The sequence below is a fragment of the Marmota flaviventris genome, chromosome 10, assembly GCF_047511675.1.
Source record: "Marmota flaviventris isolate mMarFla1 chromosome 10, mMarFla1.hap1, whole genome shotgun sequence".
NCBI classification, from domain to species: Eukaryota; Metazoa; Chordata; class Mammalia; order Rodentia; family Sciuridae; genus Marmota; species Marmota flaviventris.
In genome coordinates, this window is record NC_092507.1 from 80611675 (window position 1) to 80630982 (window position 19308).

General features: G+C 41.5%; 1 protein-coding gene, 1 long non-coding RNA gene and 1 pseudogene across 4 annotated transcripts in view; 2 read left to right on the plus strand and 1 right to left on the minus strand.

The window, feature by feature from the left end:
* Positions 1-871: 871 nt before the first annotated feature.
* F3 (coagulation factor III, tissue factor) lies at positions 872-10718 on the minus strand. Its single transcript, XM_027935085.2, has 6 exons — positions 10530-10718; positions 9129-9234; positions 5922-6121; positions 3892-4070; positions 3030-3189; positions 872-1842 (listed from the first exon to the last, which is right to left on the minus strand). Exons 1-6 carry the CDS (start codon positions 10627-10629, stop codon positions 1706-1708), a joined length of 882 nt encoding a protein of 293 aa, XP_027790886.1. The 5' UTR covers positions 10630-10718; the 3' UTR covers positions 872-1705.
* Positions 10719-11435: 717 nt separating this feature from the next.
* Positions 11436-19308, plus strand: part of LOC139707265 (uncharacterized) — an 82471-nt gene continuing 74598 nt past the window's right edge. For all 3 annotated transcript variants that reach the window (XR_011708884.1, XR_011708886.1, XR_011708885.1), the window contains exon 1: positions 11436-11618. This is a non-coding gene — a long non-coding RNA (uncharacterized lncRNA). The remainder of the gene's footprint in view (positions 11619-19308) is intronic.
* Positions 16010-16794, plus strand: LOC114092575 (large ribosomal subunit protein eL32-like; annotated as a pseudogene).

Genomic DNA, 19308 nt, shown 5'->3' on the forward strand with positions numbered 1-19308 from the left:
TGCAGCCTCCCTAAAAGAGCAGTACACACGCAGACACTCCGCCTGCCAAGAGCGCTCAATCTAGATAACTCATTCCACTTCTCTCCTTATTTTTTAGTTTCCTTTTACCTAATTTTCTTTTTTTTAATAGTTCTTTTTTTTTTTTTTTTTTTGGTTCCAGGGATTAAACTCGGGGGCACTCAACCACTGAGCCACATCCCCAACCCTATTTTGTATTTTATTTTGAAACAGGGTCTCACTGAGTTGTTTAATGGCTTGCCATTGCTGAGGCTGGCTTTGAACTTGCCATCCTTCAAGCCAGTTCAGGGTCACAGGTGTGTGCCACTGTGCCTGGCTTACCTACTTTTCTTTTAACCCAATGATCCAAATAATTTTTTCTCCTCTTTAATCTTCATCCACAACTCCAACTAATGCCCATGGGAAGGAATCTCTCTAAAGTCTGCTCTAGGCCGCATCATTTTCTTCTTTCCTTTTAGAGCTATATCCTATCCATTGTCACAAGCTTGTGGTGCCTCTCAGGAGGCAGAGCGTGGGCATATGAACACAAGTGACACAGCCAGTGCAGAGTATAAGTTTTAAGAGGTGACTGAAATCTTGAAGATGGGGCTGCCTGTCTCTACCAGTTTTTTGTTTTTACCTCTGCCCTGATCCAAATAGACTTTTCCTTTGTTTTGAGTCCTGCAATAAAGAGACACTATGGGAACCTATAGCCAACCTACGGTTACCAAAATATAGTACAAGTGAAAAATAAAGGTATATTGTTAAAAGCCACTGAGATTTTTTTAGGGTAATTTTCTTATTGTAGCAGAGCTGACTAATGCAAATACCACATTGTAAATAATAAATGGAAGATATAATAAACACAATAGTCTCAATTTCCAATCACCTTTATTTCTATAAAAGTACATTAAATAAATTAACTCAATATATACAAATAGAACCTATATAAATAGAAAATCCCCATATACAAAACCTTTTTTAAAAAAAGTTATAAATATATACAGTGTTAACCACAGAAGTCTTAAGTACCTTACATCATAAACTCTATGTAGTTTCTTTGTATAGTAGTCTTATAAAAATATAGTTAGCTGTCAAATGTCTAATTGACACCACGTAGTCAGTTAAAGTGCTAAACTGTAATGCATATTAGGAAAGTGTCCAACACAGATGTCTCCTGCATTTAACATATTAAAATAAGTTTGCCAATTGCTTTCAACTTCCCAAAGTACTCCAACCGAAGAAAACAAAAAAGAAAAAGAAAGGAACCTAAACACCATATTACAAAAGGACAGATGTATGTTAGAAAAGCCCACCCAATTTCCATCTTACTTTCCTATAGCATTTATAGTCAGCCTCTCAAAAAGCTCTCTACAAATTCACCGGGGATATTTTAAGGCATCTGTTCCTTTGTTTCTGTTTGGATGACCTAGTTTCTTCTTTAGTGTAGAATATACAATCTAAAGCATGATATGTGCAAAAGGTGCCATAGTGTTAAAATAAAAACGATTTGGAATTGGTTGTACCGTTCATTACATTCCAAAGTGACTAATGCTGATGTCAAAACCAGAATGTTAAGGTTTTGGGATCCAGCGGCCTTTGTGCTCCAAAGTACTCATTTGTGCTTCTGTATCTTCTATTGTCTTAAACGTTCTTGGTCACAGTGCAGTGTAGCAGTACCTCAGTCAGCAGTTCCAACAAGCCTTCTCTATGCAACATTTAGTGGCGAGTGCTCCTTCCCATTCTGCCCTCCTCTGGCCTTTCTGCACTTATACAGTGATAGAGACAGGATGATGATGATGATGATGACCACGAACACCACTGCTCCCACAATGAAGAACATTTCTGAAAAATAAAAAGAACCACATCAGTTTGGAGAGCTTCAATCCATTTACCAGTGGGTAGAACTGAGAGCATTACGCCAAGTTACACCAATCCTTTTTTTTTTTTTTTTTTTGCACCTCACTAAGATTAGCAAAGAATTTGTCAAATCTACATGTTTTTGAGGTTAAAAGTGTTAAATGGACCACTTGATAATGTTCACAGTCTAGAAAAGATACACGTAGTTGGAAGTAAGAACAGCTGTTGGAAACAAGTAGCTAAAAATGAAGCTGAGTTTGGTGGCATTGATTCCTGTAGATGATTCAGTCTCACAGAAGAGGGAGACTGAAGTGCTACCAGCCTGCAGGTGAACAGGAGAGGCAACTGGGTGATGTAGGTGGCCTTTGAAACACCTCCCAGGGGGCACATTTCAGCAGACAGAAGAGACAGGGGAAGCACAGACGTGGCTGTGCACAAAGGCAGAGGTGATAGAATTAGAGCAGGCTGTGGGTAGGATGGCCCAGAGGGGTTTGGTACCAAAGGGAAGGTGCCTTCTCTTATCAACAGCAAAAATAGGAGAGAAACTTCACTCAAAAGTGGTTTTTACAATTTAAAACCTTATCTTATCAAGGAACTAGGTCACCATTATTGTCCTCTGACATTTGGGTCCCTGAAAATACTCAGAGCACTTCCCCTGGGCAGCCTAGAGAGAGAGAGACTCATAGGCTTTCCACCTCAGGCACCTGTCATATCTCCCAGAGCCACATATCTGGGCCCCAGCTATGTGCATGTGCACACATAGTGTGGTCCCTACTATGTGGCCCAACCTGGTACTCAGAAAGTCTATCAGGTATTGCTATAGTCGGTCCAGAAACCATTCCCTTAGGATCCAAAAGTCAGCAGAAAAAAAAAAAAAAAAAAAAGAGAGAGAGCCCAAAGAAATCTATGACTTGATGCTAAATCCTAAACAAAATTTATGTACCTAGTGTTCCACAGAGTTTGGCATGTGGTACGTGTTCAGGGAAATACTTGCTAATACAAGGGAACCACACAGAATCACTTCTAAATGTCCCAAAGCCTGAGAGAACCTAAAACAAACCCTCAAACAGCCAAGGTAGTTACTCTCTGAATGTTCAACAAAAGAAGTCCATCTTGACCCCGAGGTGGGGGCGTCCAAGCCTCCTGGACAAATGGCAGTCAGGGCCACTCACCTTTGAAGACACTTTTCTCTTGGCTCGTACACTCGATAAGGCTTTCTGGACTCTTCTGGTTAGTAGTTCGATATGGGATCACAGCTTGAACACTGAAACAGTAGTCTGTTCCTTTATCCACATCAATCAAAAACTCATTAGTGTCTGTTTTGGCTGTTTTCTGTGAAAAGATGAAAGGGCTCTTAATTCCTCCAGGCTCAGAGTGAATTCTTTCCCTTTTATTAAGTCACTGTGGAAGTAAAAACCTGGGCTCTAAGCAAAGCCCATGTGGACAGAGCTGACATAGGAAGGATTAGAAGTGACTTGGCTAACCAGTAATCCCTGATAACTACTAAGGATGACTTTTCCAAGACTAAGAAGATCCAATTTAGGCATCCAATCCAATGTAGCCCCTTTGAAAACTATCTACAGGAAAAGAAAGAAGGAAGGTTTAATTATTGAATAGAAAGTAAATTTGGGGGCTGGGGATGTAGCTCAGGGGTAGTCCTTGCCTAGCATGTGTGAGGCCCTGGGTTTGATCTCTAGTCCAGGTTAAAATAAAAAAAGTACAGTAAATTTTGTTTCTGGGATCCTCAATAGAGGAAGAAATGTGACATGTAAGAGCTGATAGGACCCTTAGAGAAGATCTGGTCCAGTCCCTTGGCTGAGGATCCTAGGTTTCCAAGGTGGCTCTGCCTAAAGCGACAAATCAGCTCAGAATCACAGGTAGAACCAAGACCTGTTTCCCCTTCCCCTTCTACTTTACCCACTATCCTTTCAACCACTCCTGTTCTGCTGTGTTTGAATTGGGGAAGAAGTGGGCTATAAAAATCAAGGATCCACAATTTAAAACAAGACATAAAAGCAAGTGAAAAAGTCTCACCTTTCCTGTGCTTTCAGCTTTCCAATAATAAAGTATATAACTTAAGTCCTTGCCAAAGACATCCCGGAGGCTTAGGAATGTGTTATTCCTTCTGACTAATGTCCGTGCATCTTGTACTGTCACATTCAGTTTTGTCCCAACTTGTTCAAAACTCTGAATTGTTGGCTGTCCAAGTTTTGCTGAAATGTAGAAAATGATCTTGGTTGAGACCAAATAAGTCTATACAAAATAAACCTCATCTAGCTGTCACAGTTAACAGCTCTATTGTCTCATATAAAACACTCACAGAATCAACTCCACAGGCATCAGCCGGCGTGGTGGCCCCAGAGCTGAATGCTAAGACATTCCCTGGCAGTGCTGCCCCGTGGGAATACAAAGGGTGCCTCAGAGGAATTTTTAAATTTCCTTATAGTCAGTCACATTAGAAAAAGTAAAATGAAACAGGTGAAGTTAATTTTAGTAACAGACGTTAGGACACTATACTTCCACTATTATCATTTTAAGATGTAGTTGACACAAAAACTTGTGAAATATTTTACATTTTTACAAATTCAGTGTGTGTTTTATACTTCTGGCATTAGCCATATTTTAAGTGGTCATGGCTACCATACTGAAGAGTGTGCAGTTGTGAAAGTTCCCATAGTTTATGCACAAAAAGTTGGGGGGGACTGTGGGAAGGCCTCAGAAATGTCCTTGGTATGTCAAGGAATCTGTTTTAACCTCTAGGTCCTTGCAATGGCTCATTTTTCTCATGTGCTTTAGTTGAATAACAGTAAAACACATCCCATTTAACATCCATTTCCTGCAAGTCACAGGGCAAAGTATGTGTGTGTGCATGCAAAAAAAAAAAATATATATATATATATTTTTTTTTTTTGGTATGGGGATCCAACCCAAGGACACTTAACCACTGAGCCACACCTCCAGCCCGCTTTGTTTATGTTTTATTTAGAGATAGGATCTTGCTAAGTTGGTTAGGGCCTTGCTAAGTTGCTGAGGCTGGTTTTGAACTCCCAATCCTTCTATCTCAGTCTCCTGAGCCGCTGGGATTACAGGCACGTGCCATCACACCTGGCTAATATTTTCTATCTTGTACTCACAAAGACTTGAATTGGATTACCAAGACTCAACAACTATAGAAGGAAATTATGAAAATGTCATCAACTAAGGGATAGTGAGTACCAATGATCCTGTAGTTATGGGAGGGGGCTTGGCTTTATCTATGCTTTAGCCTAGTGCCACAGAGATGTACAGCTATGGCACTGAGTTTGGAGACAGAGTCTTGCCAATAAGGGCCCTGGAAGGTGGCCACATTCATCTGGGGTAATGAGACTGGCAAAGTGGATACAGAAGGAAAAGATTGGTTGATTGTCTCTCTAACCCTTCTTCTCACTATCCCTACCTGGAGCACCCTTCACCATCACAGGGTAGCCAGAGGGGTATATATGAAAACACCAATAATATACACTTTCATTCTAACCAGCAAGCTTTAAAATAAAAGCTGATTTCACTCTTCTTAATATGGTACACATGTTTATTTAAAATGCCTAGCTCAGAACCATAGTTGTGATAAAAAATATTTGATTCTGCTACTTGGCAGGAATTCTCTGCATTCCCTCCTTAGATCCCAGGGTTGGCTTACTAGAGGAAGACAGACAGGCAAGCATCCCACATTTTCAAAATCAGCATGAGGGAGGCAGGGTGAGAGCCACCTCTAGTAAGTGCAAGATCAATGACACAGGCCAAGAGCTGGCATATCATGGGACTCAAGTTCAAACGATTGAAATAGGTCAGCACAGGCTCAAAGGGAAACTGTGGTTTCTTCATGAATTAGTGACCATTTGGGGAATTTCCTAAACTGGGATTTCTGGTCTGATGATAGGACAGATGGGGTGTGATATGTATGGTGGGGAAAGCTGAAAGTCACCCACGGCCACATATGTTCAGCTGGTTGCTTGTAGGTCAAGTGGGAAGGATATCTAGACAGTCAGAACAAGAAGAATAAATGTATTACAAACTGAGCTACTTACTTTCCAGGTAAGGTATAAACTTGGGGGCATTTTGAAGGACAGGGTCCCTGGCAGAACCAGTGGTATCTAAGTCCCGTGGCAGGAGGGAAAGGACCCTTGCAGAATATGTCTGCTGCACATCCTGCACAATCTCATCAGTGAGGTCACATTCTGTGTCTGTCGTGTAGAAGCATTTGCCCTTCCAATCCCCTGTTCCAGCACTATAGAGGAAGGAAGGAAGAAAAAGAAATGGAATGTAACAAGCTGCATACAACAAGACAGCTGGCTTTCACTGTGGCGTTCTGTGCTAATGACAAGAGCATCCATAACCAGTCCTTCAGAGGCTTATGAGTGCCTGCAGCACCCCGAGTGGCTGACTTTACAGAGAAGGCAACTGAGAGAGGGAGACTGGGTGACTTGCTCAGAACCACACCTGCACTTGGAACCACTCAGCTATTTGCCTCCTGAGTCTGTGTTCTGAACCATGTTGTTAAATATCTCTTAAAGTGGACATGCTCTGTTGTAGTTACTTGGGAGAAAGTTTTGGAAGATTTCCACTCAACTTTTCATTATAGTCTACTTTCTATACATTACATTCTGTTAATTACATCATATTCTACATTCTATGTAGAACATAGTCTGTAAGGTAATAATTCATCTATTAATATATTCTGTATCATTCTATTCTATTACCATCATTATTTGTGTGGTTAATAATCATTTATTGGGACGGGATTGTAGCTCAGTGGTAGAGGGCTTGACTACCATGCGTGAGGCACTGGGTTAGACCCCCCGCACCGTGTCCTGTCTGGAAAAAAAAAAAAAAAAAATATATATATATATATATATATATATATATATACATATATATATAATCATTTATTGACTCTGCTGTATGCCCAATATTATACTGGGCCTTTTACACATGTTACTTCATTTGATCTACTCCTTCTAAGAAAGTACTGGATTTTTTTTTTTTTTTAACATATGGGAACATGGAAGATTAGAGACACTAATTTTCCAAATTCACATGGCTAAAGAGTGGCAGAGCCATGTTGGGTCTGTTGATCTCATTATACTATATGCTAGATGTAAATACAAGATGTGAACACATCTTATCAAAAATTACAAGATAACAATACAGTTAGTATCTACCTAGTAAAGTCTTAAGACTACGAGGCTAAAAGATCTTTCTTTGTAAGATACCATTGAAGGGGAAATGATTTAAAGAACTTACTAAAAATGAAATTCTTCTAAAGGACCCAAACAATCACAGGTTAACAATCACTGCATCCTGATCCACACATTCCCATCCCAGGTGAAGCGATAGAAGTCACTGCTCTGCCCTTTATTTTGCCAGAGTCTGACCCATTATTTGAGGACAAGCTCCTAATCCCCTTCCTCCAGGAAAAGGGGAAAATGCAGCTGGAGCTCTGCATAGGGACTTTAGGGGGACAGTGCTGCCCTTCGATAGAGCCAGACTTCAGGGTGAGGGCAGTGGGCATGGAAGGGTGGCTAAAGTTAAGATGTTTCCTAAAGGGAGGAAAATGGGAGGGAAGGGAAGCCCACCAAGGAGATATGCTGGGCCAGGCCTTCCCTCTTTCTCCTAGTTTTGTGGCCACACTTAAGACTGGAAGAGCCCCCAGTCCAGGGTCTCAGGAAACTGGAACTCCAGGCCCGAGAGGGCATCCCACCCACCAGCACAGGCATCACAGATCCTTCACCTTTCAGAGTAACAGTATTCTGATCTGGACTATAACTGCTGTGATCCTCTCAGCCTAGGAATCCAGTTTGCTCGTGGGGAGGTGAAAGAAGCACTCAGATCTCAGGCTGTGGCTGATGGAAATGCTCTGAGGCCCTCCAGCATGGGGGAGATAGACCATGAGGAGATAGACCTGCTGGCAGGGCCAACTTCTCCATACCTGAGGTCTGATGTAGGCAGGTCAGGGGTCATGCTCATTTAAATAATGGCAGCTTTTAAAAGTCCAAGAACTTAAGAGTTGACAAAGGCTAATGTTTCAAATTCAAGTAAATCATAAATATGTTTTCACATGTTGCTCAAATATAAGATAGAATATATTTAGCATTCTTCCCAAAATGTAATTTTTGTCATCCAGAAGAAAAGAGTTTACTAAGGTCTACTTAAGGTCTGTATCAAAGAAAGTAGAAGCTGATTTGACAAGTCTGACTATAAACTTGGGTTACAAAATTGCTCTCTCTCTCTATGTATGGAGCACATAGATACATGCATTCATGCATGAATGCAAATTATCTTCCCTAATGATTTGGCAATAGTTGTCATAGAGTTCATTTTGAAAAACAACAATGTCCACCTAAAAGACCCACCCTGTTCCTAGGAGCTGCATCTTAATGCTATAAAAGTCTGACACAAGTCGACAAAATAACAAAACTGTAAAACACTTTTAATTTTTGCCAGTGATACATTTGTTTCTTTATACAAATAGTGTTAAAAATAATTTCCATAGCAGCTGTCCTCTATTTCTTAAAATCTCTACCAAGCCTCCCATGACATTTTAGCAAAAGCTTGCCCAGGATATGGTGAAAACCATCAAGGAAAACATGTGGCACACCCTAGACATTTAAATCAAATATGCTTAGACTGGCTCCTGGGGAGAGCTGTCAATTAGAGATGAGGCTTGAATGAGCCAAGGAGCCCCAGACAGCTGAAGGTGTAGACAATGAAGTCCTTTAGCAGTATTTCTGTGCGGCTCAGTGAGTCAGGAATTTGGCTTCCTTTGAGATCATGTATGCAACCAAATTTTGATTCAGAGTCCAAAGATTAATGAATCAACCACTGCTTAAGGGCAATGTATACACTGGAATTGGAATTCCTCCCCACCTTTTCCCTAACAAGTTGGATGAAGCTTAGTCTAGACAGCAAAGCAAAAAGACATCTATGTTTAGATGAGATTAGTTATCACTGATATTAAAGCACAGGATCAGCACCTGCTCAGGATGGTTCACCTCTCTACAGTTTATACTCTGCTTATGAATTTTCTCATCATTTCCAAAAACAATGAAAACATTATATAAGTTTAAGATCCAGAAATGTTGAGGCTTGAAAGAGCATGACACTGGCCAGCAAATTATCATGTATGCCCTCTTTTTTGTCATCCCTAAATAACCTCATCCAGTCTAAAGTCAGCATTTATATTCAGAGCAGAAACATCAAAAATCTTAATTCTCTCTCTTTTGGACCTAACTTACCTTATCTGAACAGTGTAGACATAATTGACGGGTTTGGGTTCCCACTCCAAAATTGTCTTGAAATTAGTTGATTTCCAAGTTAAATTATATGCTCTAACTGGAGTGCCTTCAAACAACAGAGAATGAGCTATTATTACACGTACCTCTCAGTCCGTAACTTTGTGCTAACAGTATAAAACATCTTCTCAGCCTCCCATCACCATAAACTTTACATTTTTGTTTCAACTGCAAAAGTTTTGCTATTGAATTATTAAGAGGGGAGAAAAAACACTTTTCAAATTTTCTCTAGACCCAGAATTTCCTCTTGGCAAGATCCACCTTTCTATATTTATTTATTTATTTTAGTTTTTTCGGCGGACACAACATCTTTGTTTGTATGTGGTGCTGAGGATCGAACCCGGGCCGCACGCAAGCCAGGTGAGCGCGCTACCGCTTGAGCCTCATCCCCAGCCCTAGGCTGTAAACTTCTAAGATCCACCTTTCTATGGAAACAGGCAAGGATCTTGAATTCCTCATTTGGAATTATTCAGAAAGCCCTGTCATAACTTGACCTGGAAGCACAGCCCAGGAGCCACGGAGAAATGCACAACTCAGGGTCAACTCACCACAGAAGGATAGCTAGGAAGAATTTTCAGTGAGTTAGGAAAAGGGTAGATCCCACATGTGTAAGAGTTAGGAATGCATACAAATGAAAAAAAGTCAAACTTGACCTTTTCCATTTTATCCAAAACGTCTCTAACCTGAAACTTTCACTGAGATCAAGATGGACATGGTGGCCGGTCTGTTGGATGTATTCTATTAGGATGCTTTATTAAGGTCTTCTCTGCTGATACTCTAAAGGAGGAAATCTCTGCCCAGCCCCAACAGGCATGGGATAGGCACACTGTCATGCCTAATCCAATCCTAGCGACACTGTACTGATTGCTTCCATCCAATTTTAAAACAAAGACCACATAAGAAAGACCAGGGGTGCTCTTTATTAAGGGAAGATGAACACACGTTGAAAGATAATATTTAAATCATTCTTTGCGTGTCAACCTGTGCGGATACGGACCACGTCTCAACACAGTCAAGGTCGCAACTCATTAGGAAGCTTTTTACTCAAAATTAAAGCGGGATCCCAAAATCCGCTTATACAAATAATGGACACACCAAGCTAAGCATCTCTAATGTAAGGCGAAACGGGTCTGGGACACTTAAAATCATTTCGCAACTCTCGCCCGTGCGCCTCGAGGCACGGGTTCATTCAAACCTGGCGAGGTGAGCCCTGCGGAGCTCCGCGGGAGTCGAGGTGGGAGGCACCCTGCGGCGCCGCGGGAACCCAGGCAGCGCGCTCCCAGGACCGGCCCTTCTCTCCCGCGGGTGGCGCGCCTCCCGCTTCCTTGAATGGATGCCACTCACCTGTAGCACCCGCCACCTGGGCAAGGACCCAGCCGAGCAGAAGCGTCCGTGTGAACAATGTCTCTAGGCGCGGGAGCCTGAGCCAGGCAGGGCTCGCCATGTCCTCCAGCGGGCTGCGAGGTCGGGAGGACTCCAAGGCGCCTCGGAGGCTGGAGAGGCTGGGCTGCAGGCGCTGTGGGGTGAACAGAAGGAGCAAAGGGGGTACGGGGAACACTGAGTCTGCCCCAGCTCGTGAGGGGTGCTCTATAAAGAGGCGCGCGGCCCGGGCTCCCCGCCCCCGCCACTCTTTCCCTACTCCCCGCCCCGCGCCCAGGTCACTGGCCGCCGCGGTGGGCGGCCCCTGGCGAATCCACACCCCTGCCCCGCCTTCTCCCCGTAGGAAACTCCGGGACCCTGCAAGGAATGACTCACCCGTGATTCAATTGCGCCGGCGAGCGCCAAAATGCCTTTTGGCGGAGGCGGGTCCAGGTGCTGAGAGAACCCGGGCTCCGGGGCCCCCGTCTCCCAGTCTTCGGTCCGGGTGGCCCGCAGGTCTATGGGGGGTGGGGAAAGGCGCGTTGGAAAACAGTTCTTGAGTTAGAGGGAAGGGATTCTTGCCTTCCATTTGGCGATCGTGTCGTCTGTGCTGGTGGGAGCGGAAGCGTTTGCAACATTTCGTAGAAAGTAAGGGGTCAGGACTCAGCTAGGGTAGAGAGGGCATTTCCCGCGACCTTGCGCATGCGGGACTGAGGCTTTGCTCGTGCTGCAAAGTAACTGCGCGGTGGTGAGCAAGTCCCTTTCCCAGCGACGGTCTCCTCGTTTTCCTGAGGAGCAAGGACCTCTGGCCTGCCTGGCAAACAGGCCTTTTAGGATCGCATTATATAAGGGTGATGAAAATGCACATGTTTGCTGTGGATATAAACGGCCCTCAGCCCACAGGTCCGAAGGCCAGTTGTCCCAGACGCCAGGGAGTCCAACTCGGATAGTGAATGAGGACCAGCAGCCTCAAATCTGGCAGTTTGCCTCTGGGAGAATTTCAGTGTGACATCTGCAGCCCTGTGGTTCCAGAAAAGATGGTTCTCACGTTGAAGAAGACATCTGTGGGATTGAGTGAGTTCCTTCCAAGTGTAGGGAAACCAAAAATGAAATTGAAAATATGATCCGACTTTCAGACTACTTGTTTTCCCCCACCCCCACCCGCTTTTGTTTGTTTGTTTGTTTGTTGTTTGAACCCAGGGCCTTGCACAAACTAAACTCACACTCTGTCGCTGAGTCCTGTGCCACTAATTTTTTTTTTAAACATCAGAAATTTATTAGTTGCTCAAAACATTACATTGATCTTGACATATCATATATCATACATTTGTTTCAAATGGGGTATTAATTCTTATTATTCCCTCTTGTACAGATTGCAGGATCACATTGGTTATACAGCCACATTTATACATACTGCCATACTAGTGTCTGTTGTATTCTGCTGCCCTTCCTATCCACCCCCCCCCCTCCCCTCCCCATTTTGTTTTTTTTTCTGAATAATTTTCCTGTTTCCTCTTCTGGGCTTTGCTGTGAAGTTATCAGGCATAAGAATGTTAACTATTATCCTTTTCGTGTGGCATCATACACCATCTCCCATCACTCCTTTATTTTTACTTTGTAGTTGCCTACAGATAGTATTGGAGATTCTTGGAGAGTGGAGTTTGTGAAGTCAGCGTTGCCTTTTAGTATACACATTTCCATATAAATCTGCTGAGGCATAGTATTAAAAATTCATTTTGAACCAAGTAAACCTTGCAAAATTGTAATTTTCTCCCCTTGCCTGAGTGGAGGGAACACACGCAGGCTTAGCATTTGCAGTCCTTCCTAGAAGCGGAGAACTGTGCTTACTGGTTTCCTCTTTGAGCTCTCCTCCAGCTCTAAAACCCACAAAATTTATATTTGCAAAACTAAGCCTGCAATACTCCTTTTTGCAGTCTCTGGCCAGAGTCATTTTCCCTACTGGGATCTTCAGCCTCACCTGGGATGGATTCTTTGCTCTCTAGAGTTAAAGGTCAAAAAAATTGTTACACTTCAACCAATTTTTCCAAGACCCAAGAAACTGTTCCTCCCTGTGCAGAGAAATTCCATTTGGAGTTACTGAATGTCCAGAAATCATACGAAAGAATTTTAAGCAATGTCAAGATCAACCATTTGATAATAAAAATATGTGACACAAAGTGCCATAAATATTGATGAATTAGATGAATATTTGTTTGCATATCCATTGTCAGGCAGGGAAGAGAAGAATACTCAGGGTGTTTGGATAGATTTTTGAGTAAATATGAAATATGGTTCTTTGCTGAAATTACTACTATTTTCAAGAAGAGGAGGAAGAAAACTGGTCATAGTAAGTCACATTTCAAAGCAAGGTTTTTCTCAAGTTGGTGAGATTGTGGCCAGTGATTTCTAGAACAACTGTTGTCTGGCACTATTAAAAGTACATTTCTACTTGGGCATGGTGGTGCACACCTCCAAATCCAGCTATTGGGGAGATTGAGGCAGAAAGATCTCAAGTTCAGGGGCATCCTGGGCAACTTGGAGAGACTGTCTCAAAATTAAAAATAAAAGGGACTGGGGGTGTAGCTCAATGACCCTGGGCTTAATTCTCCAGTACTACAAAAGCAAACAAAAACCAAATGAAAGCACATTCCTGAAATTTCACTATTGATATTTACTACACAGGAACAAATTTATTGTTCTACTTACTCCCTACCTTTACACAATTTTTTAAATTCCCTTCAGTAAAGGCAAGCTTTGATACATCTTGAAGGCTCTGAAAAGTGCCTTAAGTTACTAAGCTGTCATGACAATCATGCTGGCCTGGCCAGTCCTTTCTGATTAAATCTTAGAATGTAGAGGGGTGGAGAGGATCTCACAAACATTCTTTTCAAGATCCTGAGACTTGCTGACCTGAATGAACTTGCTTCTTAACAGAGCAACACAGATCTGATCTTCCCACTCTAGGGGCTTTCCTTCTATTATCATGCTTTCTTCTACTCCCACTGCATGCAAGTAAGATTGGATCACAAACTCCATTGACTGCATGATTGATTTATCCACCCATAGGTACTCAACAATGTTCTGCAGGTGGTGTGGAAAACACTTGCAGTGAAGCCAGGCACAGTGGCACTTGCCTGTAATCCCAGCTACTCAGGAGGCTGAGGCAGGAGGACTGAAAGTTAAAAGACAGCACTTAGTAGCTCCATGAGGCCCTCAGCAACTTAATGAGACCGTGTCTCAAAATTTAAAAATAAATAAATAAATAAATAAAAAGGGCTGGGGATGTAGTTCAGTGGTAAAGCGCCTCTTCCCCTGAGTTCAAACTCTGGTACCAAAACAAACAAACAAACCCCCCAAACAAAAAACTGAAGAAAGAAAGAAAACACTTTGCAATTTTGGGAACTTGTTCTTAGCAGAAATATCCTGTCAGCTATTCCTTAACATACATGCACATAGAAGGTTATAGTTCCCTTTGCATAACCAGTGATTAAATGTGGCAAAAATGTCTAGGGTGCTGTTTCAACCCTTCTTCTGTATTTTTATAATACTTGCTACTGATTTTACCAACTCATATTCATCAACTACTTTTCTTGATTTCAATTGTGCATTTGCTTGTCAGTCTTTCCCATTCTTATTCCTTGGGGAAATAAGAACTGGGATTTTCTTTACATTGCCCAATCCTTTGCACAATTTTAAGCACATAGTAGGTGATTTTTTTCAACCAATGAAAGAAGGCTTTATGGAACCATGCATGCAGCCAAATATTTTCATTGGAATTCAAGAGACTAAATCTGTTACTGAACTTTTTCTGTTTAGGGACCAGACGGTGAGCAGTCCATAATGTTCAGATTGCTAAGAAAATGCAAATCCAAGAAAGGCAGCATTTGACAGCAAACTCTGTCTGAGCGGTGATTGACAATCCTTCCTGTGACCAGTAAATCTAATCAGGAGGACTGTAGTTGAGAGCAGAAACAAATGCAAAGTTTGGGAACTGGTTACATTTTTAAAAAAGCTTTCCTTCTAGCGTGATTCAGAATATACTCAGTCATCCCCTATGTGATGATGCTGTTGCTGTTGATAACTTTCCTTGCCTACAGAGGCTTCTTGGAATAAATTCCTCAAAATGTCTGTGTCCCCAAGAAAGGGATGGATTAAGATTTATGCAAGTGGGCAAACTTGAGAGTAATCTTTAAAAAACCTATTTTATATATATGGAATTGCAAAACGAGCAATGAAATTATTTCCCCCCAAATTCAGGTAAAAGGCAAAGTATGAAAAAAGGCCAGAGGGAATTAGGATTTAGTGGGAACATAGAGTTCTGGAAAAAAAAAAAAGTGACTCAGCAGAACCTAACAAACATCTGGCAGGGCATAGTTAGTCATGGAAAAATTGGCAGTCATGATTATGCATTTTGTGAAAATAATTATGTACTGGTCTAACCGTTTACATTTAGACCAAAATTAAATAGTTGAAAGTCTGTACAATAAAAACAATTATCCTGATTATCCAAAGTCTCTGCTAGACCTTCGATGAGTAAAACTGAAAAGTCCTTTTCTTATTAACTATATCATCATTGCTTTTGCCAATATTTTAATGATTTTCTATCAGCATTTGCTTTGGATATAAAGCAATCTTATCAATGTTGTTTATTAGTAAATTTTGTTCCATGCCCCTACCCAAACAAAAAGATGTAGGTATATTATAGTCAGTCAATCAAACAGGTATCTTTAACTCAGCAAACTGAAACACAAGTACTTCATCAGTTTGAATGTATTAATGACTCTAAGTTTTGCATATGCTCAACACTACTAACTCTAGGCTGGGGGTTGTAGCTCAATGATAGGCACGTGGGTTGGATTCTCAGCACCACATATAAATAAATGAATTAAATAAAGGTCTATCAACAACTAAAAAAAATTTTTTTTAAAGATACAACTCTATAAAAGTCTGGAAGAAAAATAACCAGGTATGAGATTTCTCAGGTCATGAAAATATTATTTAAAGTTTAAAAGTAGGTGTGAAGGCAGTTTTATTGTAATTTACATGTATACTTGTTGATGTTTTATAAAATAGCCTAGTGGAGAGATGCTCCAAATTTTGTACCTGCCACCCATCTAATCACTTGCTGCTTTTGATAGATGATGTTTTGATAGACGATCCTATTATACCAATTCCTCTTTCAAGTAGAGCTTTCAAGCCAGGAAGTAAGTCCCTAATATATGAAGTTGTTTCCACACTGGGAACATATTTATAATGTTCACCTAGTTGTAATTGTCATCCTCAACCATTACCCATTAAGTTAGTATATTGTAGTAACTCATAGTTCTAAATAAAGTACAAACCATGGAACAGCTTCTGTTCCCTATCATAAGGGGGAAAACAGGATGCTATAGCTGGAATATTGTATCTCTCTCCCCCACAAATTCATATCTTGAAAAACTAATCTCCAATGTTATGGTTGGGAGATGGGACTGCTGGTAAGTGGCTAGCGCACAGGTGGAGCCCTCATGAATAGGATTAATGCCCTTATGAATAACTCCAGAGAGCTCCCTCTTCCTGTGCTGTGTGAGAACACAGCGAAAAGAGCCATCTATTAACCAGAAAATGGAACTCATAAGCGGGTTCTGCCAGAACCTTGATCTTGGACTTCCCAGTCTCCTATCTAGAACTGGGAGACCTAAATTTCTGTTGTTTTAAGGACACTTAGGCTCTTCTTTGGTGCTGCCTACAGAGGTGGTAGCCATCTGTATTCACCATCACGGCTGCCCTCACACCTCTTGTGAAGCCCAAAATTGTCAAAATGAGGACCAAGGAGTTCATCTGGCACCAGTCAGACTGATATGTCAAAATTTAGCACAACTGGTGGAAACCCAGAGGTATTGACAACAAGGTGCAGAGAAGATTCAAGGGCCAGATCTTGATTGATGCCCAGCATTGGTTATGGGAGCAACAAGAAAAACAAAGCATATGCTGCCCAGTAGCTTCCAGAAGTTCCTGATCCATAATGTCTAGGAGCTGGAAGTGCTGCTCTTGTGCAACAAACCTTACTGTCCTGAGATTGCTCACAGTGTTTCCTCTGAGAACTGCAAAGCCATTGTGGAGAGAACAGCCCAACTGGCCATCAGAGTCACCAATCCCAATGCCAGGCTGTGCAGTGATGAAAACGAATAGACAGTTCACATGGCTTGTGTGTGTGTGTGTGTGTGTGTGTATGTGTGTGTGTGCGCGCGCGTGCACGGTTAAATAAAACCGCAGAAACTAAAAATTAAGTAAGTAAATAAATAAAGACACTTAGTCTAGGATATAGAGTCAGAAGGGACTCTAGAAAGTGCTTTTGGTATCATAGCAGTAACTGGCTTTTCAGAATTTGGTAAACATTATAAACAGCTATTGAAACAACTAAATTAAAAGGATTATCTTAAGCCTGGACCTTATTTTAAGAACAGCATTTGTTTTGCATCTTCTATCATTATGGATTTGTTAACCAATATCCTGCTTTCTACAGGTTAATAAATATTTATTGAGTGGTTACTATGTGTGTGTGGCCATGTTATCACAAATTTTTATTTGTTCTTTCTAGATATATGTGACAGTTGAGTATATTTTAACATATTATACGCACATAGAATAACTTGTTCCAATTAGGATCCCATTATTGTGGTTGTAATATTATGAGGAGTTACATTGGTGGTGTATTCATATATAAGGATAGGAAAGATATGGCCAATTCATTCTACTTTCTTTTCTATTTCCACCCCCACTCCCTTCCCTTCATTCCCATTTGTCTAGTCCAATGAACTTCTAATCTTCCCCTCCCTTGTTATGGGCTAGGATCCATATATCAGAGAGAGCATTCTGCTTTTGGATTTTGGGGGAGTGGCTTATTTCACTTAACATGATATTCTCCAACTCCATCCATTTACCTGCAAATGCCATAATTAAATTTTTCTTTATGGATGAGTAATATTCCATTATGTATATATACCACATTTTCTTTCTCCATTCATCTGTTGCTGGGCATCTAGGTTGGTTCCATAGCTTGGCTATAGTGAACATTGAAGTGTCTGCGTCACTGCAGTATGCTAATTTTAAGTCCTTTGAACATAAAACAAGGAGTGAGATAACCAGGTCAAATGGTTGTTCCATTCCAAGTTTTCTGAGGAATCTGCCGGGAACTATTATATTAATCCTTTTTGTAAAGTCTCTTGCAGTCAAATCAGGGTAATAACAAAAAGGAAAACAGTAGCTATGAAGTGAGATGTGGCCACACTTGTCACTAGTGGCTTGAGAGCTCTGTGCCTGCAGAGACTGCTTTATCTTTAGTGACAGACACAGAACCTGGCACATTGTAGGTTTGTTGGGGATGCAAATCAAGTCAAGATGGCGCCTGGCACTTTGCCCGGAGGAATGGTTTGTGAAGCAACGCCAGCGAGCCATTAAGATGATGAGGATTTCTTATTGGCTGACTGCTGTATCTAGATGATGTTAATTAAGTTAAGCTGTGTATAATTAGTTGGGTATATATACCTCTGCTGTCTGGCAGAGAAGTGGCTCCTGCTACCTCGGGTGCCCGCTACTTTGAGTTCTCGCTCAGTTCCTGCTGAGTTTACTCGCAATAAAGTAGTTCAACCTTCAAGTTGCTTGTCACCTGTCGGTTATTTAGCCCAGCCGGACTACGGCATAGGTTCCCCATAACCATCAAGATTTTTATAAAGATATAAAAGGTGTACAGGACCTCCAAGAAGAGAGTCCACTTCTGACTAGCGTGATGAGAGAAGTTTCCCTGGAGGAAAACAGTATTTGACCTAGGTCTCAGACTGTTTGCTATTAAAACAAATACCTAAAAAATAATAATTGGAAAATACTTTAGACTGGGTAATTCATGACAGAAATAGCAGTGCTGGAGGCTTAGAAGTCCAAGATCAAGATGCCAGTAGATTCAGTGTCTGCCGAGGGCTCACTCTGCTCCTAGATGTCTACTTATTGCTGTGTCCTCACATGCCAGAAGGGACAAGCTCTCTCCTATGGGATGTCAGGCAGTTTCCACTTGAAGGAATGCTTAGAAGCTACCACCAGATCTTTGCCAAATGAATAGACAGTAACCAGGACGTAGCCCTGACATGGTTATAACAGTCTATCATGGTTATGGGCATAATTTTTCTGAGAATCCAGGAACTCTGCAAAAAATGACAGTGTTCCCTCTATTATTTCTTATTAGCTCATGTCATAATACCAGTGGAACAGCAAGTGATCTTTTGAGAATCATTTACTGGCTCCCAATACCAGTTTATTTCTATTATTTTCTACCAATGAAAATGGCAGAAAATACCATTTTAGTGTCCTCTGGGTATTAACTTGTTTAGTTCGCACAACAATCTTGTGAGAGACAGGTAGAAATTTTCACTTTACAGATGAGTTAACTGAAGCCCTGATAGGTTAAACAGCTTACCCTTGCACACCACTGGAAAATGTCTCAGCTGGAATTAAATGCAGGTGGTGGAGCTCCAGGGCACACCCTAGTAACCACAGTGCTATGTCACTTCACCTCAGTGATGGTGCTAAAATGTGCACATGTCCCATGAAGGCTCAGGGAAAAGCACTGCATCAATCCAAGTCCCATTTTCCTATTTCCCCATGTTTCTTCTTTGTGAAGCTGACCCTCTCTGCAGTCCCTGGCTTCTAAACATGGGGAATTTCCAAAAGAAAACTGAGCCAAAACCTGGCCTTAGTCAAAAATAAAGGGCTCTTTATTTTGCTTTGCTTC